This window comes from Penicillium verhagenii (assembly GCF_028828195.1).
Source record: "Penicillium verhagenii strain IBT 33310 chromosome Unknown utg000005l_segment0_segment0, whole genome shotgun sequence".
In the NCBI taxonomy this organism is placed as follows: domain Eukaryota; kingdom Fungi; phylum Ascomycota; class Eurotiomycetes; order Eurotiales; family Aspergillaceae; genus Penicillium; species Penicillium verhagenii.
In genome coordinates, this window is record NW_026643169.1 from 4539661 (window position 1) to 4564982 (window position 25322).

The 25322-nt window shown below is 48.1% G+C and overlaps 12 protein-coding genes across 12 annotated transcripts; 3 read left to right on the forward strand and 9 right to left on the reverse strand.

The window, feature by feature from the left end:
- Positions 1–290: 290 nt before the first annotated feature.
- N7466_005191 (heat shock factor family protein) lies at positions 291–2244 on the reverse strand (the record flags this gene model as incomplete). The annotated part of the gene is made up of 6 exons (XM_057164588.1): positions 291–1069; positions 1125–1194; positions 1251–1594; positions 1648–1715; positions 1791–1889; positions 1949–2244. 6 exons carry the CDS (start codon positions 2242–2244, stop codon positions 291–293), a joined length of 1656 nt encoding a protein of 551 aa, XP_057023269.1.
- Positions 2245–2926: 682 nt separating this feature from the next.
- On the forward strand, positions 2927–4530 carry N7466_005192 (F-box domain protein; the record flags this gene model as incomplete). The annotated part of the gene is made up of 2 exons (XM_057164589.1): positions 2927–3036; positions 3150–4530. The coding sequence occupies 2 exons, from the start codon at positions 2927–2929 to the stop codon at positions 4528–4530; spliced, it is 1491 nt and encodes a 496-aa protein (XP_057023270.1).
- A 252-nt stretch (positions 4531–4782) lies between these two features.
- Positions 4783–6528, reverse strand: N7466_005193 (succinate--CoA ligase (GDP-forming) subunit beta; the record flags this gene model as incomplete). The annotated part of the gene is made up of 6 exons (XM_057164590.1): positions 4783–4917; positions 5011–5896; positions 5968–6067; positions 6136–6208; positions 6298–6384; positions 6475–6528. 6 exons carry the CDS (start codon positions 6526–6528, stop codon positions 4783–4785), a joined length of 1335 nt encoding a protein of 444 aa, XP_057023271.1.
- Positions 6529–6799: 271 nt separating this feature from the next.
- N7466_005194 (SDR family oxidoreductase) lies at positions 6800–7998 on the reverse strand (the record flags this gene model as incomplete). The annotated part of the gene is made up of 6 exons (XM_057164591.1): positions 6800–7163; positions 7229–7323; positions 7391–7542; positions 7599–7606; positions 7675–7899; positions 7955–7998. The coding sequence occupies 6 exons, from the start codon at positions 7996–7998 to the stop codon at positions 6800–6802; spliced, it is 888 nt and encodes a 295-aa protein (XP_057023272.1).
- Positions 7999–9451: 1453 nt separating this feature from the next.
- Positions 9452–11079, forward strand: N7466_005195 (tellurite-resistance/dicarboxylate transporter family protein; the record flags this gene model as incomplete). Its single annotated transcript, XM_057164592.1, has 4 exons — positions 9452–9833; positions 9888–10203; positions 10261–10671; positions 10725–11079. 4 exons carry the CDS (start codon positions 9452–9454, stop codon positions 11077–11079), a joined length of 1464 nt encoding a protein of 487 aa, XP_057023273.1.
- Positions 11080–11528: 449 nt separating this feature from the next.
- Positions 11529–13819, reverse strand: N7466_005196 (uncharacterized protein; the record flags this gene model as incomplete). Its single annotated transcript, XM_057164593.1, has 5 exons — positions 11529–11615; positions 11672–12855; positions 12909–13043; positions 13097–13351; positions 13405–13819. 5 exons carry the CDS (start codon positions 13817–13819, stop codon positions 11529–11531), a joined length of 2076 nt encoding a protein of 691 aa, XP_057023274.1.
- A 512-nt stretch (positions 13820–14331) lies between these two features.
- Positions 14332–14764, forward strand: N7466_005197 (dolichol-phosphate mannosyltransferase subunit 3; the record flags this gene model as incomplete). Its single annotated transcript, XM_057164594.1, has 3 exons — positions 14332–14379; positions 14460–14528; positions 14603–14764. 3 exons carry the CDS (start codon positions 14332–14334, stop codon positions 14762–14764), a joined length of 279 nt encoding a protein of 92 aa, XP_057023275.1.
- Positions 14765–15201: 437 nt separating this feature from the next.
- Positions 15202–16143, reverse strand: N7466_005198 (xanthine phosphoribosyltransferase; the record flags this gene model as incomplete). The annotated part of the gene is made up of 5 exons (XM_057164595.1): positions 15202–15250; positions 15313–15425; positions 15491–15803; positions 15890–15996; positions 16111–16143. The coding sequence occupies 5 exons, from the start codon at positions 16141–16143 to the stop codon at positions 15202–15204; spliced, it is 615 nt and encodes a 204-aa protein (XP_057023276.1).
- Positions 16144–16497: 354 nt separating this feature from the next.
- N7466_005199 (thermophilic desulfurizing enzyme family protein) lies at positions 16498–17922 on the reverse strand (the record flags this gene model as incomplete). Its single annotated transcript, XM_057164596.1, has 3 exons — positions 16498–17011; positions 17092–17565; positions 17630–17922. The coding sequence occupies 3 exons, from the start codon at positions 17920–17922 to the stop codon at positions 16498–16500; spliced, it is 1281 nt and encodes a 426-aa protein (XP_057023277.1).
- Positions 17923–18469: 547 nt separating this feature from the next.
- N7466_005200 (uncharacterized protein) lies at positions 18470–19354 on the reverse strand (the record flags this gene model as incomplete). Its single annotated transcript, XM_057164597.1, has 3 exons — positions 18470–18888; positions 18965–19160; positions 19229–19354. The coding sequence occupies 3 exons, from the start codon at positions 19352–19354 to the stop codon at positions 18470–18472; spliced, it is 741 nt and encodes a 246-aa protein (XP_057023278.1).
- A 647-nt stretch (positions 19355–20001) lies between these two features.
- On the reverse strand, positions 20002–21306 carry N7466_005201 (uncharacterized protein; the record flags this gene model as incomplete). The annotated part of the gene is made up of 2 exons (XM_057164598.1): positions 20002–20928; positions 20989–21306. 2 exons carry the CDS (start codon positions 21304–21306, stop codon positions 20002–20004), a joined length of 1245 nt encoding a protein of 414 aa, XP_057023279.1.
- A 682-nt stretch (positions 21307–21988) lies between these two features.
- Positions 21989–24755, reverse strand: N7466_005202 (uncharacterized protein; the record flags this gene model as incomplete). The annotated part of the gene is made up of 3 exons (XM_057164599.1): positions 21989–23761; positions 23835–24523; positions 24737–24755. 3 exons carry the CDS (start codon positions 24753–24755, stop codon positions 21989–21991), a joined length of 2481 nt encoding a protein of 826 aa, XP_057023280.1.
- Between the last annotated feature and the right edge of the window lie 567 nt (positions 24756–25322).

Here is a 25322-nt window from a genome sequence, read left to right on the forward strand (position 1 = left end):
CAAGGGCACGGGGGTGGAAGAGATGAAGAGATGAAGAGAGAGAGAGAGAGAGAGAGAGAGAGAGAGAGAGAGAGAGAGAGAGAAAGAGCGATAGAGAGGGAGAGGACAAAGGGCTTTGGTGAGTTTTCAAGTATACAAATGATGAGGTATCCAAACGCCTAACAAGTTCAACATGTTGAAAAATGTGGTAGATTTGATCTAGATCAATGGCTTGAATCACCATGCGCGGTGTAGCCAATCAATCCAATCCAATGAAGAGGTTTCAAGTGAGGATTCGAGGCCATATGCATCTATTCCAACCGTTTTCGTTTGCGGTCCTCGCTCATCTGCTGTTCCTCGTCGGGTCTCTCAGCGGTATCTGCAGGGTTCAATAGTGAATGGACATTGCTTGCCATGCTAGAGCGGCGGGTCGCTGGTAAAGATGATTCTTGGCGAGGAAATCTAGAGCCACCGATGTTCCACCCATTGTCAACACTAAGCAAGGATGGAGATGGCTCTGCAGCTGCGGGGGGTGTTGCGTGGCGCGATTGGTCTTGAAGACGTCGAGGGGCTCCCATTTCATATTGGGCGAGCACATCTCGGACCTGCTGATCACTGGAGCCCGGCACTCGGTTGGGAGACGGTGGCCAAGCTCCACTCGGAGGGTTACCAGGTGGGAAGGGGGAACTTCCCGATGGCGGCCAGTCATGCTGCCGGATGTCTGCAAAGGTATGGCGGCGACCAAGGTTGGGCCCAGGAGGGGTTGATATGGATAGAGGTGATGGCCCAGGTTGATTCTGTGGGGGAACGTGGGGGGCCTGTGGCCGGATGTAATTAGGTTGGGGGTTGGCTCCACCAATGGAGCCATAGCGGCGTGGCGACACCGCGAGATGTGGCGGAACAGGAGGTCGAATCATGGATGGACGTCGGCCATCGTCTTGTGGTAGTTGACGAGGAGATAAGGGTGGCCCGGATTCAACAGGCATATTTGCAAAGAAAGCCTGACGTGGTGGCATAAGATTTTCGTGCGAAGCTTCCACAGCGCGCACTGTTTCAAGCTGTTTCTCAACTTCTCGTTGAATATTGGAGACTAAAAAAAACCTGTTAGTACAATATTCGACTTTGCGGGACAGGTGCCATCCTACTGTCACGGTAAAGAGGGTTCTCCTTATCAGGTATAGCAGCTTGGAGGAAGCGAGAGATAGAATGTGTCCACTGGAGTACAATTAGTTTTTTAGTTTGTGTCAGAGAAGCAAAAAAAAGATACTTACATGGTAGCATTGAGATAAACCCTCAGCCATGCTCTGGCATCTCGAATTGAGGGCAATGTTGCTTTCTTCAGCACGAGATAGACGGTTGTGCATATCGTATAAGGAGTGCTCCAGGTTCATCAGTCTAGCTTCAGTTGCATCAGGAACAGGCTCCGCTGGGGTGCCTGGTTGTGACGTAGCAGCTTTGTGACCAGGGAACGAGTCACGGTGAATCAGAGCATGTCGGGAAGCGCGACGTTTGATCTCTCGCAGGCCAACTAGATCGCCTCGTTTGAAGTTGCCATTTCCATGTTTGAACTCCCAAAGGGCAGAGTCCGGAGATCCCGTATGAAACACATCGCTCACTGACCGCTGGGCTTAGCAAATGTCCCCCTTTCTTTGAGAGGGAGCGACGTACCTTTGTGAAACCCATACATGTTCAGCTGCCGAACAAAGGACGAGATGTTGGTGTGCTTAAAGTACTGGCTTCGGGAGTGTCAGCCAAAATAAAAAATCCCCTCCCAACTTCGACCAAGGAGTTCAGGGTGACAAAGGACTTACGCTAAGACCTTGGAGAATTCTGGAGTTGGAGACATCACAAAGCTATCATGGGTGTTCGACCAAGAGATGAGGTGCTGAATTCCGTTGTCCTCCAGCATACTACATTTGAAGAGACGGGTTAGCATGAGCCTTAGAAGTCACTGGACCAGAGACCCTACTTGTAAAGCTTATGGATAAAAGCAGTTTGTACCACTTTGGGCTGCTGAGCCGCGGCGGCAGCCCCAACAGCCGGATTGGGGGGATTGCTCGTGTTCCCGTCAGAGCCATTTGCGCCCCGATCGCTGTCTAGGCCATGGACCGGCATGCCCACGGTCGCTGAGGAGGGAGGGGTGATCTCCATGGCCACGGGAGAATGATGAGCGGAAGATGACAGGACTGGGATGTTTCGTGTTTTGCCTGGGGCATTTCCAGGGCCGAAGGTACTCCTGGAGGGAGGATCGGCGAGGCCACTCATATTGCGCGAAAGAGGATTTCAAATAAGGGAAAGGATATTGTGAGGTCGGAACCGGATGACGACAAGATATGAAGCTAAGTCGATCTGAAGAATTTCGGGGAAGCCGAAGTTTGGGGTGGGAGAGATTGCAAGAGAACGCGATGACCGTTAGCGTGCGCTCGTGGCGGCAGAACGTGGGCGAAGAAATATATTATCGCGGAGGCGCATATAAGGCGCAGATCAACACCCAAGCATTGAAAGCTGGTCTGTCATCGCGCCCATGAATTGAGGTTCAGAGGTTGAAGGATCAAATCCCAGCGCGAGGTCCTTCTGCGGGGAAGGGGGGAGGGGCCGGAAAGGCGCGAAAGTCGGGATCTGCAAGCTTGTCTGACTCTCTCTGACTTGAAATTTTTTTTCGGATAGCAACAGGAGAGAGTCAGGATTATTGGTCTAAAGACATTTCGATCGATAAGGCTGACGTTGGGAGGTTCGACTTAGTGAGTTGGAGGTGAAAGGCGGAGAAAAGAAAAGGGGGTTTTCGTAGAGGAATGAGACCTTTTTTTTCCCTCTTGCCTTGCTCCACACTTGCGACTTCCCTACTTCCAATTGTTCTGTGTGATATCTACCAAAACATCACCAATCTTGACTTCTTTCTTAACCCTCTACTGTTTTCTTCTATACCTTACACTCTATATCTTCCACAATGGAATCAAATGAAAAACGCAAAATACTCCATAAAGCTATCATCGACTCCCATGCACAATCCATCCTGGCTCAGTTTGGTGGTTTATCAACAGAGAGTCGTCGTCTCGTGTATGTTAATGCCGATGACATACTCTACCTTCTGAAATCCCAATATTTGTTATGTGTTTACTTTTTTTTTATTCCTCTTCTTCTTCTTTCGCTAATCAATAGTTACGTTACAGATTCCATGGAATTCTGGACCAATTACGTCGCCCTGAATGGAGAGACGTGAACCTACGTTCCGATCGCATCAGCTTTGAATACGACATTCTAGGCAAGCTGCCTTTGGAGATCGTTGCACTTATCGTAGAGCACTTACCTCTTTCCGATTTGTTTCTCCTGCAAACAGTGTCTCGGCAATGGCGCCAAGTTCTTTCATCGCCGATAATACAAAACGCTGCGATCCGGGCCACCATTGGGAGCGACATGTCGATATCAGATTCAAAGTCCGTGGTTCAGAAAAGGCTGCGCCTGGAGCGAGGCAAATGGTTCGAACGGGCAGAGCTAATTTCTCCATTGTCTCAGGATCATGGCGGGGCAATGAGAACCCGTGGCGTGGGATATTCCCACGGCATACATGCTTGGTTAAGTGGCGACTCTCAACGAGGAGACCAGAGACGAGTAGGAATCTCGCTATTGAATCTGTGGACCGGTAGATCGGATACAATCCTAACGGAAAATCGGGAAGCTCTCATCGAGCTACGAATCTCCCAATTCATAATCGCAGCGCTCTCAATGCGCGGGTATTGCCACGTCTGGGATCTTCAAACCCAAGAACATCGATCTTTTCGATTGCGCGCTATAAAATTTGATCATTTCGTTGTGAATGGCCGCAATGTGGCCTTTAGCTACCCGACTGAGATCGTCCACTGGGGGTGGACCGCAGGTATCACTCGCACCATTCCAATCCAGACATGTCTTGTCCTATTAGCGCTTCATCCTTCTGAAGATCAGTTCACAGCCGTTCGTCTTGGAGAAACAGTCTACTTTGGTGACACCATGGTCATCGCGGAAAAAGAAAAAAACTGTCAACTGTATGCTGAAAAGTATACAATCGGTGACACTAACGAGTTTCATTGCTCCCTTGCAAAATTTCAGTTCCCTGACTATGGTGAATTGTTTGATTCCTATGACGCACAGGAGATCTTCAAGGGCCAAAGCACCATCGTGCTTAAAGAAATGGGAGCTCACGACGACCCCCGACGAAGACTGTGCTTTTCTTTACAAGATGACGAGGTCATTGCCCATGCCTTGCCTCCTCTTCCTGCGATAATCAACTTTTTGGGCGTGGGCCAAGATCTGATTTACGCCATCATGTCGCAACATAAAGTGTTTGTACTAGAGCCCAAATACAACAGACCAGCACCATTGTCAAATGTGATGAGGGAGTGCCATCATTCGACGCGGCGTGAAGTTCGTCATGTTACAGATGATTGCCAATGGGCTTTTGGGGACGCTGACTTTGTAATCTTGGTCGGTGATCTGCAAATGGACATCTGGGCGCTCGATGAAACCTGGGAGATTGATACATGGGAATCAATGGGTTCTACAGATACAGAATGATTACTACACAATACAGATTACTGGACAACTTTTAAATAAAACAATTTGAAATCTCTCAAATCCTCTTCCAATTAGGACATCATAATAAAAAAGGACATCCAAACACTCAAGAATACAGTGACAAAAGAAAAATAAATGACACAGGAACGGGCATCGCAACGTCCACAGGGATTCTCTAATGTGTCGCTACAACGCGCCCGCGGGCTCCCAAATGCATGCCCTGATCTATTACTTCAACCTTTAGGGAATCCCTTAGATACCCAGGGTGAACTCGACACCAACATCGATCTCACGAGCCAGCTTGACAACCTTGGAGAACTGGACCGACTTCTCGGCGGCAGTCTGGAGGTCCTCGATGGAGAAGATCTTAAGACCAGACTCGTTGATCTAAAATGAGGGAGAAAGGAAGTTAGTAATGAAAACACGAAATAAAAGTAACAATCTCTTAGGGGTAAAGAGTTAATAGGGGGTCACTCATACCAGCTTGTGAGCCTGCTCCATGTTGGTACCCTGGAGACGGGCAATGATGGGAGTGCGCAAGTTCATCTCGTTCACAACGTTGATCAGACCCTGAGCGATAGCATCACAGCGGACAATACCACCGAAGATGTTAACAAAGACAGCAGAGACCTTGGGGTCGCTGGTGATCAGCTCGAAGGCGCTCTTAATAGCAGCGGGGGTAGCACCACCACCAACGTCAAGGAAGTTAGCGGGGCTACCACCGTTCAGCTTGATGATGTCCATGGTGGCCATGGCAAGACCGGCACCGTTGACCAAGCAGCCAATGTCACCATCGAGCTTGATGAAGTTCAGGCCGTGCTCGGCAGCCTTGACCTCATCGGCATCCTCCTGGGTCTCATCGCGCCACTCGAAGACATCCTTCTGGCGGAACTCGGCGTTGTCGTCGAAGCCCAGCTTGGCGTCCATGGCCAGAACCTGGTGGTCGGAGGTCTCGGAGAGGGGGTTAATCTCGAGCTGAGTGGCATCCTTCTCCATGAAGACACGGTAGAGGTTCTGGATGGTGGTCTTGGCCTCCTCGATGCACTGCTCAGAGAAACCAAGGTCGGTGGCGATGGTGCGGGCGATGTCATCGGTGACACCGGTGTGAATGTCAATGGGAGTGGTGATGATGGCCTCGGGGTTCTCCTTGGCGACGGTCTCGATATCCATACCACCCTGCGATGAGGCGACGATAACGGGGCCCTGGGTAGCACGGTCCATGAGGACAGCGAGGTAGAACTCACGGCGAGCGAACTTGCGCTCACAGATGTACACAGAGTTACAGGCGCGACCAGCGGCACCGGTCTGCTTGGTGATGAGCTTCTGGCCGATCATCTGGTCGGCGAACATCTTGGCCTCGGTAGGACTAAAAAAAAAGAGTCAGGTACCCACCCCCCTTCAATGAGGAGCATCAAAAATGGGAAATCGGCCACTTACGAGTAAATAACACGGACACCACCCTTGAGACCATTGGTGAAGTGACCCTTACCACGGCCACCGGCAAGAACCTGGGCCTTGATGACCATGTCATCGTTACCTGCGATCTCGCGTTTAGTACGTGATGAAGGGGCCAGACATGAGAAAAAGGGAAAGGGCAAAACATACCGATAGACCGGGCAACAGCCTCAGCCTCTTCAGCGGTGTGAGCGACCTCACCCTTGGGCACACCAACACCGTACTGTGTCCTTTTTATCAGCAAGCCGACCCAGGCCTCCAAATAGGGATCTCTGCGACCGAAGGGGAACCGGGAATCGCGGATTGACATACCTGCTTCAAAAGGCGCGCAGCCAGGTATTCGTGAACGGAGAGGTTACGCTGCTGCTGTTGAGCGAATCTCGACTGAACGGAAGGCTTCTAGAGACGGCCAAGCCAGGTTAGCATTCAAAGGTTTACAGCGAAACCGAGCCACGGGCCGATAGTACGGCAATCGCGCGAAGAACTTACAGTCGCAGCCCGGAAGGCGGCAGCAACGGAACGACCACGAGCGAGCTTGAACATGGTGAAATTAAGGAGAAAGAGAGGAGAGGGGTGGTGTTATGAAGCCCTTGGGGAGTTAAGGGAAAGGGTATCGGGAACTCGGGGGAGAAAGCTGTTTCTTCTTTTTCTCGGGATGACATTGCAGTCGCGGTAAAACCGGGTGTTGCAGCCAACCAGCACCCGTCCCTGGCTGACTCAGCTAAGCCTCGGGACCTGCAACGCGAATATCACGGAACTCCTTGATGATTTGCAACTTGCGATTCACAACTATTCTAAATGATTTCTCCCATTCTTACTTCTTAGGTCTGATCTTGCCCAGATTGAACATCTTCCCTAGAACCCATCCAAACGTTCCATTCCACGCCCAACCTCCCGAGAGGAGCCAGATGACCCAGCTGCGATGACCCTCCCAAATCCAAAGCTTTCGTCCTTGCGCCCATGGCCACACCCAACGCCACGGGGCTGATCCATACAAGACTTGAGCCACAACGCTCTTGGCGTATGATTGATTTGGCATAGAATTATGTTGACTATGAGTTACGCGCTGGCCGTATTCCTTCTCGATGTCTGCGTATAGAGAATCCGGTTGTAAGTGACGTTCGGTGCGCGCAATTCGAGATTGTACGCCCCCAGTTACAATTGTCGTGACATGAACTCTATATTTGGTGGACAACGGTTAGAAAAAAAAAACCGTGAATGAATATTGCACGTAGGCGCTTACCCATATGGAGCCAATTCGACTCGAAGAACATCACTGAAGGAGTGCAGCGCAGCTTTGGAGGCATTGTAGACCGATCCAAACACGTAGGGAATCACCTAATATCCATCAGCGACGCTGTTTTTCAATATCCCGTTTCATTAAAGATGGACTGAAAACACAAACCGCGGCGATCGATCCAACTTGAACAATAGTTCCCTTGGCCTTGATCAAAAGTGGCACAAAGGTCTGGCACATGACAATTACAGCAAAGAAGTTGGTTTCAAATGTCTTGCGGGCCTCAGCTAGATCGACTTCCATGGCGGGAACGGTATAGTCTAGGTGTTGTCAGTTATTGGGCGGTTATCTCATTGAGTACTCAGACAAGTCATACTCCGACCACTATAAAATGAATCAGCAATGATTACAACTTGACAGATCAGAAAGTTGGAATAAGCTACTGTACTCACGCATTGTTCACCAGGTAATCCAAGCCTTTCTCTCCTAGTCGCGTCTCAACTTCGGCGTAGCATGATTTGACACTCTCGATATCATCAACCACCAGACTCAGAGTCTCGATGCCAAGACCAGCCAGGTCGGAGATGGTCTCCGCCTTACGGGCTGTAGCTAGCACGCGCAATCCATTTCGATGAAACTCTCGAGCAAGGGCATTTCCGATTCCACCAGGAGAGCATCTAGCTTGGCGTCAGTAATGTGTTATTATTTCAGACTCGGAGTATGACAACTCACCCTGTGATCAGAACGGATTTGCGAGTATCGGTAACCCCTGGCATGATGGATCTGGAAGGGAGCAACGTCGGATTCAATCAAACGTGAGACACGAAAAGCCAAGGTGTGGTCTCTGTGGGAAATACTTTGAGTGGACGAAACAGTGAACTATTCGCAAAGATGACGCGCGATACCAAAGCAAGCCTAGTAGCTTGATGTTCAACCACGGCGGACTATCAGGTGAGCTCAATTTATTACCATAACTTGGTCACCGCTTTTGTTCACCGTCCTGGCTGCCCTCATGCATGTGTCTTCTCTGTAACTAGTACGTATATGTAGTGTATAGGTGCTTGTGGTTTTTTTTTTTTTTTTTTTCATCATATGATTTCCCTAGTTGGCACTTGAAGGTGAAAGTAGGTCCTGGGTATTCATCTTTAGTACTCAGGTACTCATCTTGAGTACCGAGTATATTTCCATTCCAACTTCCAAGTATCAGGCATATAGTACGTAGGATCAAGGTTGGATATATCCAGGGCTACTAGGAACTTTGAACATTGAATGGTATTAATGTTGACGTAAATATACCGTTCTGCCAGCCAAATGCGCACCTGATCGTAGATTTGACTTTCAAGGTTGCCTCGGCCCAATGCACCTACATTAGCCCTATCACTACTTTGGGAACTATTTGGGTTGTCTTCGTAACTAATTTAATGGCTGATAGATGAATTCGTCGGACTAGCCTCACATCAAATCCTCCATGACCATTCCATTCAATCGATACAGTTGAGATATATTGCTTGTTCCCGACCAGATCGATCCATTCCTGCCAAGACTGAGAATGATCCACTTTTAGCGTATACATTCCAGATCATGTAGTTTGTAGGTTATACAAAAACGGATATTTATAGTCGAATCAGTATAGAAGATGCAGAAGATCGAAGCGTATCCAGAGTATACATACTCTTTAACATTTGAAGCCACAAAGCCACCATACATGGATGCTGACGTGACTTCCAAATTGGTGCCGACTTCCCGAGAAAGTCACTAAACTCAGCGAATCGCAACCGCGCATTTCCGGCGAGAAAGCGTATACCCGGACCCATACGGCGATCCGTGACGTCGGGGTCAAATCTTCAATGGTAAAAACAAGCTCATCTCGGATTATGCATTGGAAGCGCGCGCATTCATTCAGATCGATGAGAGAGACAGGCTGAGCCTCATTCCTGTGCTCAGTTGGCTTCGTCGAGAGGAAACTCCCAGCTCGTTCTAACTTGTACCTCTTCCTGTCTCACCTTGATGCCCAATTCCCCTCTCACGGAATGACCAATCCTTTTTCTTGGCTTCGACACGCAATCCCGCTTGCTAGTGCAGTGGCATATATCTACAAATAATCCATAATCCCGCCACAGCCTTGGAACCTTATTGTGTCCTCGTCCCTTTCCCGATTGGTGATCGGAATTCCCAGGGCTATATCCATATAACTCGGCCTGATCGCCGAGAGATCCAGTTGTGCCCGCCATGGCCTCGGGAGTTGGGCTAGTGACTGTGCCCCGCCATATGCGAAGTCCTGGCGAGGATGGCTATCGAACACCAACTATCGAAGATGCCGACCGCACTATCTCGATTCTTGGTGTTACAGACAGCCCTCGAATCGTTGCTCGTGACGTGCACGCTTCCGCGTTAGAGGAAACTTTGCAAAAACTCTCGTCTAGGACTACCGACCATCGGTCCAAGAGAGAATCAAGTGTTTGGGCTGAGCCCAATGGCCAACATCTTGATCGTATACGTACAGACCCGTCAGCGGATCATCTGAGTTGGAAAAAACGAATTCGGCATGTCACATGGGCATATTTCACTTTGACCATGGCCACTGGAGGTTTGGCGAACGTTCTATACGAAGGTAAAAATTTCTCACTCTTCCGGGCTTATCTGCAAATACTAATGAGGTTGATAGTTCCATATCGCTTCCGAGGACTAGAGACCATTGGAATTATCGTCTTCTTGTTCAATATTGTGCTTTATCTATTTATCTGGGGGCTTCTGCTCGCTAGATTTTATTTTTATCCTTATACCTTCAAGGCCTCATTCCTTCATCCAACGGAATCCCTGTTTATTCCCGCATCAATGGTGTCTTTCGGGACCATCCTGATCAATGTCTCTCAGTATGGACCAGAAAAGGCGGGCCCGTGGTTGCTCGAAGCTGTGGGCATTCTCTTCTGGATTGACTGCATCCTAGCAGTGTCGTTCTCTGCCGGTATCTATCTTATACTGTAAGAACTCCCCCCTCCCCAGAGGTTGATGGCGGATCACTACTAACAATATGGCAGATGGTCAACACAAACATTTACAATCGCCCAAATGACCCCCATATGGATCTTTCCTGCTTACCCCATGCTTATCATGGGTCCGCATGCTGGTATTCTGAGTGGGAAGCTCGAACCTTCACGTTCGCTCCGCATAATTGTGGGAGGGATAACTATTCAAGGTGTCGGGTTCTTAGTGTCACTAATGGTCTACTCGGCCTTTATCTACCGACTCATGACCCAAAAGCTTCCAAAAGAAAACATGCGCCCCGGTATGTTTGTCTCGGTTGGACCTAGTGGCTTTACGGTCGCTGGCCTGGTAAATATGGCCTCCGAAGCCAAGCGGTGTTTTCCGGCGGATTTCATGGGCAATGGCCCTCTGGCGGCTGATATCTTGAGAGTCACAGTCGACTTTGCAGCCTTGTGGCTATGGGGGTAAGTGATGCACTACGTTGTAACGAATTGTTCCTATACTTACTTCTGATTAGATTGGCAATATTCTTCTTTACCATCGCTAGTGCTGCCCATTGGTCGGCTATCGGACCAGGTCGGATGGTCTTTTCAATGACCTGGTTCTCATTTGTTTTCCCGAATACTGCTTTGATCACTGCTACTTTTGCTATTGGGAAGGCATTTTCTTGTGATGCCATTAATATCGTTGGGACGGCAGCAGTGCTTCCACTGCTGTTGATGTATTTCTTTGTTTGCTATATGATGATCCGAGCCGTTCTCCAGCACCAAATCTTGTGGCCACAGAAAGGCGAAGATCGGGATGAGGGCGGATTTGAAATTCAGCTTGTGAATCTCGCTGGGGAAGAATCCGAGGAAAGTACTGCTGTTTAAAGTGATTTTGGAACTATGTTATACTATGATACCCCTCAATGCAATTTCCAATCATTGAATATTGTGATATTCAATGTTTTTAATCATGCATGATCACCTGTAGCATCTCTGTCTCTTATGTGGCCTAGTAGGCATACACATCCCCTTATGTACAAGGTCTCTTATGAAACAAGATAGTCAATGTCAAGTACTGATAACAATACCTGACAAGTGCAATACGAGCCTACTAGTAGGTACTCAAGACCTCGGACGGCATACTGCCCAGGTCCCCAGGTGTTCAGATTAAATTGATAGCTACTTAGGTGGGGTTCATACTAGATCTTTTCAAGGAAAGTCCAGTTGTGAGATCATATGTTCAATTCAATTCAGTACTGGTCAATATCCGCGGATTTAGTATCAATACCATCATTTGTCACATCTATTGTCATTACTATGCTCATTTTGTGTTCCTACACAGTGCCATTCTTCAACGCCAAAGCATGCTCGCCGACCAAATCTTCCATAGTGCTGCGGTAACCGGCAGGGAGAGCCCCAGACTACCAAGATGTCAGCATTTGTAGACAGTAGAAGGAAACCTGTCCAGGGAACTTACCTCGTTCTTCAACAACTCTTGCACAAGAACAAACACATTGTCTCGGTCTTTAGTCACTTGAGACTGGTCCTTCTCTTCGGTATCTTCCCCAGTAGACTCGCCGCTTACAGTCTTCTTGAGTAGCTCCAGTACTTCCTCGTTTTGTAGACAATCTGCTACCGCCACACAGCCGGCTTGGTTGTTCGCCATCAAGGCCAACGCAAACCAACCTTCACTCCGAACAACAGGCCACTGGGTCTGGGTGATCATTGCGCCAATTGGGTGAGCAACACCTGCATGTAATTCATACAGAGTGCTCAATAGTCCACGTGCTTGTTCGTCTCCTTCACGTGCTTTGGGAGTGAGAGTTCGGCAGATAGACGCAATACTACGCCCGATCTCGGTCTTGATTGGTGCGGAATCCGACTTCTCAAAGAGGGTGAGAAGTAATGACAAATACGTCCGTCGGTTAGCCGGTGAATCAGGATCCTCCGAGAGGGGAAATAGTAGCCTGGCAATATTTTCCATTGAAGAGATGATGACTTGGCGGGCAATCGTTGCGGCTGAGAACTGCACCTGTGGAACAGAGTCGAATGCCCAAAGATGCGATACGGCGGGGATTATACCAGCCTCGGCTAGGCTACTGCGGTTATCACCAGCAATTGCAAGATTCTTGAGGAATCCTAGAGCAGAGTGTAATACAGATCCCCGGGCATCACTGTTGAGAACAGCGATCAACTCCTCGTGGATCTTCAAGTCCTGGACCATCACTTTGCAGACTTCATCTGATCTAGCCAAATTTCCCAACATCACACAGGCACAAATCTGGAGTTGGTCTTCTTCAGCTCCGATCCACGACTTTAACGTCTTTGTTAGGGTAGAATCAAGGGGATAGTGCTCTGCAAATATCGAAGAGGCAGATACGTCAGATAAAGCCTGATTGATTTTCAGCCGCGACTGTGCTAGGGCTTGAACATCTTCCTTGGAAGTGTTGTCGATTTCGACGGAAAGAGATTTGTGCAAAACGGAAAGCAGCATCTCCACCATATTGTTGGAGATGCAAGCATTCTGGAATCTTTCTTTTTCCAGATATGTGGAAAGGCAGTTAACCATGGACGCGTAGTGCTCAAATGCAATATCTTTCTTCAAAGCAAGTTCCATGAGGAGCAAAATTGTTCCATCGGGCGAGTTCTCAACTCCTTGCGCTAGAATAATCAAAGTCAGTCTGCGAAATTGACAGCCTGGTTGTTTACCATACCTTGCTCGGAAGCTAGCTCGACTAGGTCATATGAGAAACTTATCAGAGCTTCATTTTCTCCGATAGCACCATCTCTAAGCAATTTCAAAATGATGTATGCTGAGCGATTTTCTGCCATTTGAGCGTGTGCAGGCTCTGCATTCATATTAGCAAACAATCAAGTCGTATTAGATGAAAGGGAGCCCCACCATAATCCATACAGATGTTATAGATCACAGGGATCGCCACAATAATCAAATCAGGGTTGAGGAAGTGCCGAATGATGGCCAAAGTATAATTTCCATTTACGACAATCTCTCTGTTCTCGTCAGTGTCGGCACAGGAGTTGCCAACTAGACGCAAAGAATGGAGCAACAATCCCCGCTCGATCTCCTCTCTCGAAGAAATGACTTCCAAGAAAAATTTGAGGATTCCAGATTGACCGATTGGAGCTCTCCATGATGCTGCGAAGCTGTTAGTTAAGGAGGCACGGCAATGGACCCACCTTACAACTTACGGTCTCGACTTCCGTTGGCAAGAATTTCGGCCGCTTGAGCCATGAGATTTGAATTACAAGACCATAGCTGAATCAGAGCTGTGTGTACACTCTCTAATGTCGTGGCATCTCGTCGACCAAGGCGTGCCTCCTCCTCTGCCTGGCCCAGAGAAGCATGAAGCTCTTTCAGGTCAAAGCTGTTGCCAGGCTCGCTCGTCGGTTCGACATGCTCAATGATCTTTTTCAAGGCCCGGAACATAGCTTCTTGATCTTTCAAATCCACTGTAGCGTCTTGGACAGGGAGTATGCTGGATAGATCAGGTAGGCCTGATAGGACTTGATCCACAGAAGGCAGGTCCAACTTTGATGAGACTGAAAGCTGGCCTGCTCCCTGGATGGACCCATGGCCGGTATTTATTTCATTGAAAGACGCCATGGCTTTTGTTTTCCAAATTGGCTGGTGCAGAGCCTCGATCGTTGCCTTGGATGGTGGAATTTGGCAGAGATGAATAGGCACCGCCATCGCGATAATGTGGAGAATGTTGCCTCAGGTCAATTCAGGCATCAACGTGGGATAAGTTAGTTGATTAATCTCAGCGTTTAATTAGAACTATTTAGTAATTGACATGGTCACTCAAATTGATATCTTGCTAAAATCTACTCGTAAGCACACATACATATCTCTGGTAATTAATTTGATTTTTAACAGATATATGACCAATGAATTCGATCATGTTGCGTGCCTGAAAGTAGTCGTTCCCGTATGAAATAAGGAGTTCCGCCTTCGGGTCAACCGCCAAATCCCCCAAGCTGGCCTCTGCTCCCCTTCCATCTCCCCCCATACACTCCTTTAAACTCGGTCAATTGTACCTGAGCCCTAGATCTTGTTTGATTTGCCTCTCTTTTTATTTCTTTCCTTACCCATCAGACACGTCTCACACCTCCATCATGACGCGCGCGCAGCAAACCATCTCCGTCCTTCTCCTCGTTTCCTCCGTACGTCAACAACTCCGGCATTCATGAGCTTATCTCGGGCGCAACGCTAGAAGCAAAACACTGACCGATCCCTCTTCCAGCTTTATCTCAGTCTCTATCTTGGCCTTGTTCCCCTGAACGAGACCCTCCAGAATGAGGTTATCCCCGTGGTACGTCGCATTCACTCACGAATCATGGTCTTTTAAAGTAGCAGGGAACACTGTGTCGCTGATTACCCTGTTAGCTTCCCTTCTGGGCGGTCATTGTCTTCGGAAGTTACCTGCTCGGCCGCCTCGGTCTAGCGATCTTCACCTTTAACGACGTCCCCGAGGCACACGCGGAGCTACAGAAGGAGATCGAACTGGCCAAAATCGAACTGCGCAAGGGCAACGTTGATGTCGACTAAATCAAACATGACCAAATAATTGGATTGGAGGCGCATCATCGCACGCACATGCACACGCAGAATCAGTCACCTTGAGTACCTTGGGATTGTGAAAGCGTGGCTCTCCGTGGAGAGGCCGCGAAGCATTATAAAATACGGAGCTTTTTAATTGCTATTTGTTTTCGCCATCAATAAACATCCGTCTGATACCCTTGGACATACATTTCCGACATGCAGAAGCCTCAAGGGCAGATCTGCCATGGCTCAAGCTGACGTAGGTATTTGAAGGAGATAACTTTTCTCTAACTTTCATCAATGATATCATAAAATTTACGTGCCCGGGTTAATTGGGACATCCGGGATTAGATCGCCAAGGGACTAAAAAGCCACCAGCTGTATAGAAGCGCCGCGCAGAATGGGTATTCTGTTCGAACGATGCAAGAAAGGCCCGAAGGTTTTTAGATGATGGGGTTCTCCTTTGCGAGGGCGTCGTGCTCGTCAATATCCCTGGTGAGAATGCATGGTTAGTCTCTGTTCAGTTTATATTTTGTGAATTCGTGGGGACATACCTAGCCTCCCAAGGGTAGCAGATCCACACGTCGTCGGTGGTGACAGAGGCGTGGTAACGACCACCCTCCATCATATCGGCGGGCAGAACACCCTTCTTCTCCTTGTTCTTGTTCTATTGCAGAGAGGTATGTTAGCAACCAACATGTTATGAAGATCGAATATCTTGGGGACACTCACGTGCAGCACGAAAATGGAGAAGTTGGTCTTCTCGCCCTCGCGACCGAGCTGCTTCTGAGCAATCTGGACATCCTTCTCCAGCTCGCGCACGGCGTACTCCAGAGTGGTGCGGGTGTCATCAACCTCATCGACGATCAAGATGTTCTTGCCGATCAGGTTGGCCATCTCGAGAGAGCTCAGGTCCAACCACTGTGTGCGGGTCACCTTGGTGCCAGGGACCTCTTCGGCATCACCGCGGCCAAGATCCTCGTAGAGGGACAGACCGATGGCCTGGATGGGAATGTTGGGGTCACCGGGGCCCTTGAGGAAGGAACTGTTTGAGAGGTGGGCGGTTAGATTTGCGCTTCTATGTATACTATACTAGTAGTGATCTAGGGACCAAGCGGATCCAGTACATACCGGAGGATACGAGCGGGAACATAACCACCACCGCCAATCGCGATCATCAAGTGAGGAGGGTTCTCCTTCAGGATAGCACCTGCCGACTGCTGGCAGAGCTTGTGCACCTATAACAACCAATCAGTCAGACCACTGTTTTTTTTTTGAGTCAATCGCTCCACTAATGTCCAAAGTTTATGGTGCCTGGACATGATAGGTGGAAATGTGGAGTGATCACTTACCTGGTTGTAGGTAACGTAGAATTTCTGAACCATTTTGGCTGAGTTGAAAAGTGAACTGAGTGAACAACTTGCAAGGATGTGGAAAAGGGAATGCGACAAGAGAAAAAAGTTTTGGTCAAAACGGGGCCAAACCCCACGGAAAAAAGCCGAATTTTTTTCAGATCGGCATCTGTTATCTGTCGCGGGGCTTATCGCCGTGACACCTGCCATATCTATAATCTCGATCTTAGATCTATATCCTCTTCACTTATACCCCTATATGATCCTCAATGAAATATTTAAAAAGAGAGAGAGAGAGGGGAAATTGACCTAATCTGTGATCTTATTCATCATAAAATTCATGCTTGCCCGTCATCACCTATTCTAATCTTTCCCTGTTACCTCCACCTAAGTGTACCACGACGGCGCGGGGTACTCATGCAAGAGCACGAACCGTCCCAGTTCTCGGTTTTTGTACGCCACAGGATCGTGTAGAGTGTGTGTTCGGATGTCTCGCCAGAATCGATCGAGTCCCACCTTCAAGGCAGTCGCCCGAGCACCAGTCACCTCAAACACACCAGATGTAACCCGAAGTCCAACGTCGGTAGTGACTACCTTCACACTGGCAACCCACTCAGCAACCTCACCTCGCTCCTCCGCGGTCAAAGCTGACCTATTGGATCCATGGCGGGTATATAGCTCAGAGATCTGATCCCCCGCACGGTCGGCCAATGCCTCAGTGGCCCGGAGATGCGCAAAAAAGTTACCATATCGCTCTAGAATATAGAACTCGTCGGTTGCGGACTCTTTGTCATCTCCACCAAAGGGCCAGGGGCGGGTGCCATTGGTTGTATACTTGGATGCGAACTCCAGGGATCCGATGGCAATGCCCAGGTAAAAGTTGCTGAAGACGAGTTGAATACTAAGGGATACCGATATGTTAGCGACTCAGTCGGTACTAATGACAGTTCCAGAGCAGGGGATTTAACAGAGAAGACGCACGTTGGAAGAAGTAAGGTGGCGAAAGGAATGAGCAAAATATCCTCACGAGGCTGTTTGGTGGTTTCATCCCAGCCCAGCGCATCTCTCCATGGCACGCGGATATTCTCGAGCTTGACACCACCGGATTCTGTAAGGCGCAAACCAATATTATGCCAGTTATGAGCAAACTGGATTCCTGGCTGTCGAGTCTCAACCAGAGCAAAAATGTGGTTCTCTGTGCCTTCCAGAACACCCTCCAGGACGGTCAAGTCTGACACAACACCGCCAGTGTTGAAGTGCTTGGCTCCATTGAAAACTATGTGGTCGCCATCCGATGTGATCTTCAGGTCACTATCCCGTGGGTTGACCGCGCCACCAACGAAGTAGTTATTCGATATGATCAATTCGTGGGTGCGCTCAATTTGTTCCGGGGTACCAACAACATTTGCAGTGGTGGACCACAAAAGATGATATCCGAGTAGCATGCCAATAGACCTGTTAACTCATTGTTGTCAGCATGCTCTTCGCGCGTCCGCTCAAACTGATCTTTAAGTCTTACCCATCTGTCTTAGCGACCTCTCTGATGACCTGGTACCCAATCTTCCACGGCTGTTCTCCACCGCCATACTTCTTAGGTCCCAAAAGCTTCAGTAGGCCTGAATGCTTTAGAAGAGCAATCTCAGCACGTGGTGACTTGTTCTCCTGATCTCTCTGAGCAGCATCTTGTGCCAGAACTTCAGCTACCTCGCTTGCTCTAGCTAGCCATGCCTCGGCAGTGTCAGGGAGGGTAGCCCATTTCGCTTCATAAGAAGCATAGACTGCTGGGTCTGTTGCTGGTACGCTGGCTGTCATACTGTGTGAAATGCCGTGATTAAAAGAAGTTTCTCGTAGAAAATAATATCTCTGCTTAACGAAAGCCGCAACATTGCAGTATATAGGCAATCATTATTACAGCCTTGTTCATATTAATGACATGCTACTCATAAGTAATGATGCGATCGATGTACATACGCCATATCAGCTACCCAAAAATGCGATCAATACTCGGCCGACAAAATAGTAACATTCAGGTGTTGTTTTCGTCAAACCGGGGCTTGATGTCGTTATCCGCATTTTATCGTAGATTATGCATTGCCCCACTGTGGGCGAGCGGAGTAATTCGATTCCAATGCATCGGCAGTTGGATCAACATTTGAATTGATCTTGCATGATACAATTCACTATATCGTTTTAGGCATAAGCAATAAGCACCTACTTGAATCGAAAATTCAAAATCAAATATCACAATAAAATTAAATTTAGCACGTAACCGATATGCACCTTCGCATTTACGGGCTTATGGCGCTTCCCGTAAAACCAGCACTCCTGTTGCTGATCACGATCTATCTAATCACGCAATCTACTCCTCTTTCTTTTGTTTCTTCTTTCCAAAATACCGCGAAGTATCACCAAGCGGTAAATCTAGAATCGAGTCCTGCAGCAGCAAATGGAATACAATATACCATCCAATCAAACCGGCCAAGAAACAGAATACACCACCAGTCTTTTGTAACGCAACAGCAGATGCAGCATGGCCATCAGCCACGGCAAAATAGCTTGCGGCGACGAACAAGAATCCAAGATCAACAAAGAGAAAGACCAGGATGTAAGCGATATTGCTTGCGAGGGAAGCGATAAGGAAGGTAAAGACAAAAACCGTCCATAAGATCATAAAAAATCCGACGGCATTGTTATACTCTGCTGTGCTGGTTCCACCGTATGCTGCGGCAACTCCAAATGCAGGGGTTAACAAAGCTCCATATCCAGCGTAGAAGAGACCTGATGTGATAATGATTTTGATTAGAACGAGGGTTTTTTTTTTCTTTTGTCATTGAAGGTTGAACATCAAACGTACCAAAAGCGCTGAAAACCGTATAGGCGAACCCATTTCCAATAGACAACTCCCACTGTGCAGTTATCACCAGCCCAAATGCAGCAATGAAAAAGAAGTTGGCAACGAAAACGTTGTTGGTGGTTACTCCACGCCATTCCATCAAACTCAACGAGAGAGTGGTGAGTGTCGTACCGAATGCTCCCAGTGCCAATGCTGACTAGATTTCCCGTGCGATTCATCGTCAGTTGTCTTCTTCTTTTCTTTCATGATATCATCGTAACTTACACCTGCGCCGAGAGATTTTGGAAGTCCAGAGTCCAAGGCAATTGGTCTGTCTTGTTTCTCAATGTCCACCGATTCGGTACCTTTATGAGCGCCGAAGGCACCATCGTGCGAAACCGTAGAGGCCATTGTCAATTTTTCTTTGCAAATCGTTGCTGTCAAAGACAATATTCAATTTTAGCAAAGGAATGCTTTTATTAACATGGGTATGTAGAAGCTATTTGAATTTCAAGCGCTTAAAGTTCTAGGTATTGTCCCCCCCCCCCCCCCCCCTATATGTCGAGGGCTCTCGCATCATCACAAGAACAGATGGCATCAAATCAGGGACCGCAAGTCTGTCTTTTCGACATTAAGATTCAGATGATCTGCAGCGTAGTAGTTCATTTGGAGCATACCATTTTTGGTCCATCCCGAGATTAGCTTGGGGTTGTGGGGTGCGCTAATGGCACAATCAGCTTTCTGATGATGTGATCGACCCAGTCCCTGGAATCAAGCATCCACTTAGATCTAGCCTATTATGACTTCACCCTTGTGAGGTACTCGGCCGAGAAATGCATTCCACCAGTAAACATTCAGATCGATTTTGGGGGTTTTGACTGCCCAGGTCAACCGGTGGTGGCTCGTCTTCCTAGGTGGTAGCAAGGACTACGATTCGTTGTACCCGTATGAATATGGGCAACATTGAGATAGAAAGTATGTATTGCGGGCCTTGAAATTTACAAATTTGACAAAAAGAAAAGTGGTGATCAGATCCCTTCCACCTTGGAAGCTTTCCGTCACGATGTATATCGACAGACTTTCTCTTGGGCATATGCTCGATAGCGGTCCAAGACATCAGTTGAATCTAGACCCTCAGTTCCTGAACTGGCAGAGTAATGGGAGGCAAGACCCTTTCCATCAATTTTGACATGCGGTCTGGTGCCATTGACTCCAATCCATGGCTTTTGAAGTTCGTTATTGGTGGGATTGCGCTCGAAAATCTCACGAAGAGCCAACGCATCTTTCCCCCAGAAACATCCGAAATTTTGGCTGATCGGCTCGGTGGGATCTGCCCAAAGAGGAAATTTGTACAACTTCAAATGTTTCAATTCAAGATGGTGAAGAAACGAGTAATGTTGCTGGGCAGCAACCGTCCAGTCTTCTAGAGTCGGTCCAGTTTCCGTGTATACCGACGCCGCGATAGGATCTCGATCAGGACCTGGATCGGCGGGCAACAACCATCGGTGACCCTCGAATGGTGGTTTGAATCCCTTTTGAACTCGAAAGCTTGCTGGCCCTTGCCATGCGGGCAAGCTTGAGGCCCGCCACCCATGGCTGAGCTGGGATTTGGATCGAGACGGCTGCTCGACATGATGTAGCTCCGGTAGGTACGGAAGAGCAACGCCGGTATGGCTATGTAGTGTTGCAAGGGCAGCCTCATTCACAACATTGGCGGAGACCATCAGCGAGTTGGGGTTATCCAACTTGGTTTTCACAATCGTGGGAATGGTATGATCTTCCAAAAAGACGACATCTCCATCAATGCGAATGTACATAACGTTGTCCCGAGTGATTTTCCAGTCCATGTCCTGACCAGGTGGAGCTATAGCATACCCAGGGGTCTCCATTACTGTGGATCTTAGCCATTCCAGACTAACGGTATCGTGTGTCTGAGGCACAAAAACGACCTGGTCAAGAAAACCATGATTGTGGACTAGATTTTTCTGCTAAAATGTCAACATCCCATATGCACCAATTCGGAAGCTACTAGGAGGCACACTTACCTGCAAATAGCAATCAAGAATTTCTGTACGCTCGTGATACCTGAAAGGCACTAGTGCAACAATCTTAAAGCCATGCGGTTTCGGAAAATGCTCCGATCCACGCGAGAAGGCAAAAAACGGGGAAATACCCTTGTTGAACACCAGGGCCGATGGATCGATTGGCAAGAGTGATGGGTCAAAATAACCAATCACAATCAGAATGAGGCACAAGTACCCCAGTACACACCAGCTTATAATCGTCGCCCACTCGCGCCAAGACGATGGCTCTTCGTCGCAATTCGATTCAATATCATCCTGGGTGCTACGTGAACGACCCATGATGAATGAATATTTGTGATATCAGCGACCTTGGAAGATTCAGGACGGAAACTTCGTTCTGAGTGACCGGGGACCTCATCGTTATTTTAACATTGGCTTACGGCGGTTGCGATTTAGCCGTCTGCTCTGTTTTCGGGACATGTTAGCTGCCGTGGGGGCTTTGAGCTTTCGAGTACCGCAAAAAAACAAGATCAACCCCCATATCTTTTAGATTTAGGTGTGTTTTCCGGAATCGGCAACAATTTGTCAGAGGAAAACGGACAATGAACAAAGGACGAGGAATGTTACGAATGTACAAGAGGAATGTGGGCCATTAACTAACTATGGGATCCACTGAGTCCACTGAGCTGACTCAGCTAGGATATTTAAAGGCGGTATTAAATGGCAGAATGCAATCTTCGCTATCTGCCCAGAGGGACCCACCGCCTTGGCACTCAGGAGTCAGTAGTACTATGTAAGTTACTAGTTAGTAGGAGTACTGGTCATCAATGATCACTAACTTCTGTCAACCTATGAGACTCCAGGGCTGGATTTTCTATGGAACAATTCATCAAGGAAAATTTGCAAATTGCTATCAGGTATTCAATGCCCCTGGCATCAGGCAACGCTAAGCAGCGACCGACGCCAGACTCGGTAGCAGTACTAGCAACCACAACATTGAAACGACCCCATCAACTGTGTTTCATCTCTTCATGCGCAGTGTCTGAGTACCTCCTCCGCTGACTGTCTCGTATTTACTGCCGATCTGAATCTTCCCTTTAGTACCATGTGGTGCGTTGACTGTCACTTTCAACAATTCTCCTTCAACTTCCCATGCCACTGACAAAATATTTCCCCCCTCCGTGACGACTCGAGCACTTGCCTGTTTTAGGCCCATATCTATTCCTGTGTCCGGTGCTAAGACCCAATTCTTGTATCCAAATCCTTGAGGTCCACTGGCTGGACGCAATCCAGCGGCCCACTCAGTGAGAACGTATGTTGCCGCGCCTCCCCATGGGTGGCTCAAGCTCGTGAAAAGGCCCAGACCGGGCGAGCCATCCAGGTCGAGATATTCCCAGCTTGCGCCGGTAGATGTAGTGTCATTTCCCAGACCGTTTTCCACATCCTCTGACAACATTGCTCCCCACGCAGATCGAAGAAGATCCTTGGCGGCTGTGGTGGCATTACCCATGAACAAAGCGGGCAATAAGAAACCATTGGTGTTTGGTGAGATTGAGACTCCGGACTCCGTTGCATTTACCGTTGTATCATCTTTGTACCCAGGGCCAAGTTTCAGCTTCTCGAGAATCTGGGAAGATACTGCCTGTGAGGCTCTGGTTGAATTTGCAACCCCAGAAGTGATACAAAGTCCAATTCCAGCGACGCTGAAGTCATTTTTTTCTGATCGACCGAGGGAGTAAACTCCAAGCTCTTCATTCCAGAGATGCGTGTTGATAGCATCTGCTAACTTTTCAGCGGAGTCCTTGTATGTGCTGGCGGCAGTTGTATTGCCAAGTGCACTGGCAATCTCCGCGGCTCCGTTGAGGGCTTCGACTGCAATGCAACTGACTGCCGATCCCCCATCGCCTGTGCCGAGGAATGCGCTATCCAAGTCTACCAGTCCATCTGTGGCATTAATGGTACTCAAAAGCCATGTCAGTTGTTTTTCCCACTGTGGCCAAGTCTGAGCTGCATACTGCAAATCATTGGTTTGTTGAATCAAGTGATAGAAGGCTAAGAAGCCAAGAATCTGATAATCTTCCAATCCATCATAAGCACCGTCTGTGCTAAAAACATCAATGGTGGTTGTTGGATCATATCCCATACTGGGTGAAAAATTCAGTTGGCCATTGGAAGCTTGGGTTTCCAGTAAGAAAGACAAGGTCCCGCGTGACCAATCGAATCGATCAGTGCTAGCACCGATAATACGTGAGGTGTGATAAAAATCGCCCATCCAGACCAAGCGGTCTCGTTTGGGCCCATCCAAGCAAACGGTCCCTAGGTTAGCCTGTGTTCCGTATCGTGCCAAAGCACTCTGGTCACGAAGGCTGTCCGTATAAAGAGAGGAACCGTTAGCACTGTCATGGACTTGAGCGTTGCGGACCCAGGCAGATTGATCTTGATAGGCTCCGAAACCAAAGGACCCGTCGAGTGATACTTCAGAGCCGCCAGTGTAGTAGTCCGATAAGGAGACGTTGAAGACAGACGTGCCATTCAGCTGCACAGCAAGCTGGTTCCCATGTGAAAGAACCGTAGTGATGGTGTGCCATTCCTTTTCATGGACATTGAATGGAATGGTAAAGGTATCAAGCAGATAAGATTCCAGGGTCGTTTGGTTCACAAACCCATACCCGTATGCCAATAAAATACTATTTGGGGGGGTCAAGGACTTGTTCGTGTTGGCAAAAGTTGATGCCTCGGGTAACTCTCCAACGAGTAAGAGTTGAATGGCATTGCCGAGACCTATGTTTTGGGCCTATGCATTACCGGTTAGAATAGGTAGACTGATATGGCAGTAAGGGAAACCATCATGGGCTAGGAAAACTTACTACCGACCACCATACTCCACCCCTCTCAATAGAAGTTTCGAATTCCAAGGTGTAATTTGCAAGTTTAGATGCCTCGACATTCGGGGTGGCCCTCGTACTGTGTACAAAGGCTCCTTTGGCTGAATCGATATCCCAAATGGCCTTCTGGGAACCTTTCTCAAGACATGCCAGAGTTGTAGCTTTCTGTCCCAGTCTCCAGACCGCGTTGAACACAGCATCATCAGATGAGAATTGAGCTGGGAAGAAGATGTTTGTATCCGTGACAGAAACTGACGGCTCGAAGCCCACTCGGGAGATTGAGACTTTCTTGCCGGCAACCAATCGAATAGACTGCCATCTTTGTCCACCTTGAATCAATGAAGATGTCACACTTCCTGCTTTGGTAATATTGAATGTTTCCACCCGAACAGCATTGGAGAGACCAGTAGCGAATGTGTAGGGACCATCCCCCCAGACATTCTCGAGACCATGATATGGCTCGCTATATTTGACTTCAATCTGTGCTGGTGTGTCTACTGACTCGATTTCGAAGAATGGGTACCCAGCTACCTCCGAACCATAGTCTACGGTGGCGACAGGGGTTTCCAATGTTAAAACAAATTTGGACGGCTGCAAGTCTGGCCATTGGATGCCTTTTCCAACAGCAAGTGCCTTGGGGGAGAATGCTTCATCATTGGAGTCACTGCAAACTATTAGACATGGATTGCATCAATTGATCGATTTGCCAGGATCAACCGCCACAGGTCACTTGGAACACAGTACCTTCTGAAGTTTATATCCGTCCCTTCTGTAAAAGCCCAAAAAGTGTGCGACCAGAGAAGTGCAGACAAAAGAGATGCTCGCATGGTCCTCATTATTGACATTGAAGAACCCGACCTATCGCTGAGCTCGAAACTCCTCACTGTTGGGCCTCAATTCCATTTTAAGTTGGGTCTCGGTGTAACTAATCCCTATTCCTCGGGGAATTGATGACCGAAATTTTTAGAAAATTATGTAGAAACCTCCTCCACATCGGTTAAGGTGGAGGAGGCGCAGCTTCTCCGCACAGGGTAGGCCCATAGTAGTTAGAACAAAACCCTGACGATCATTCAAATATGGTGCCTAGAACGGGGCCCCGGGGGTATCGGATTTTGGAAATTAACTCAATTACAGGTGAGTAGCTTGAAATTGACGTCGAATTTTTTTTTGGATCAATTGATTGTAAAGAAAAGAGAGCAAAAACCGGATAAGACAAAAAGAAAAAGAAAAAGAAAAAATGAAAGACAATGGACTATCGGGGAATTGAACCCCGGACCTTTCAATGTTCCCATGTTTACCGAAGTCATGTGCAAATCGAACCCCAAGCCTTTCTTTTGCTGTGTTCACAGAACTTTTGAGAGGTGTTAAAAAACAGACTAAAAATCCACCAAAAATGTAAGAAAAAAAAAAAAAAGTACCTGGACTTTCGGGGAATCGAACCCCGGACCTATCCCATGTTCGCAGACTCGA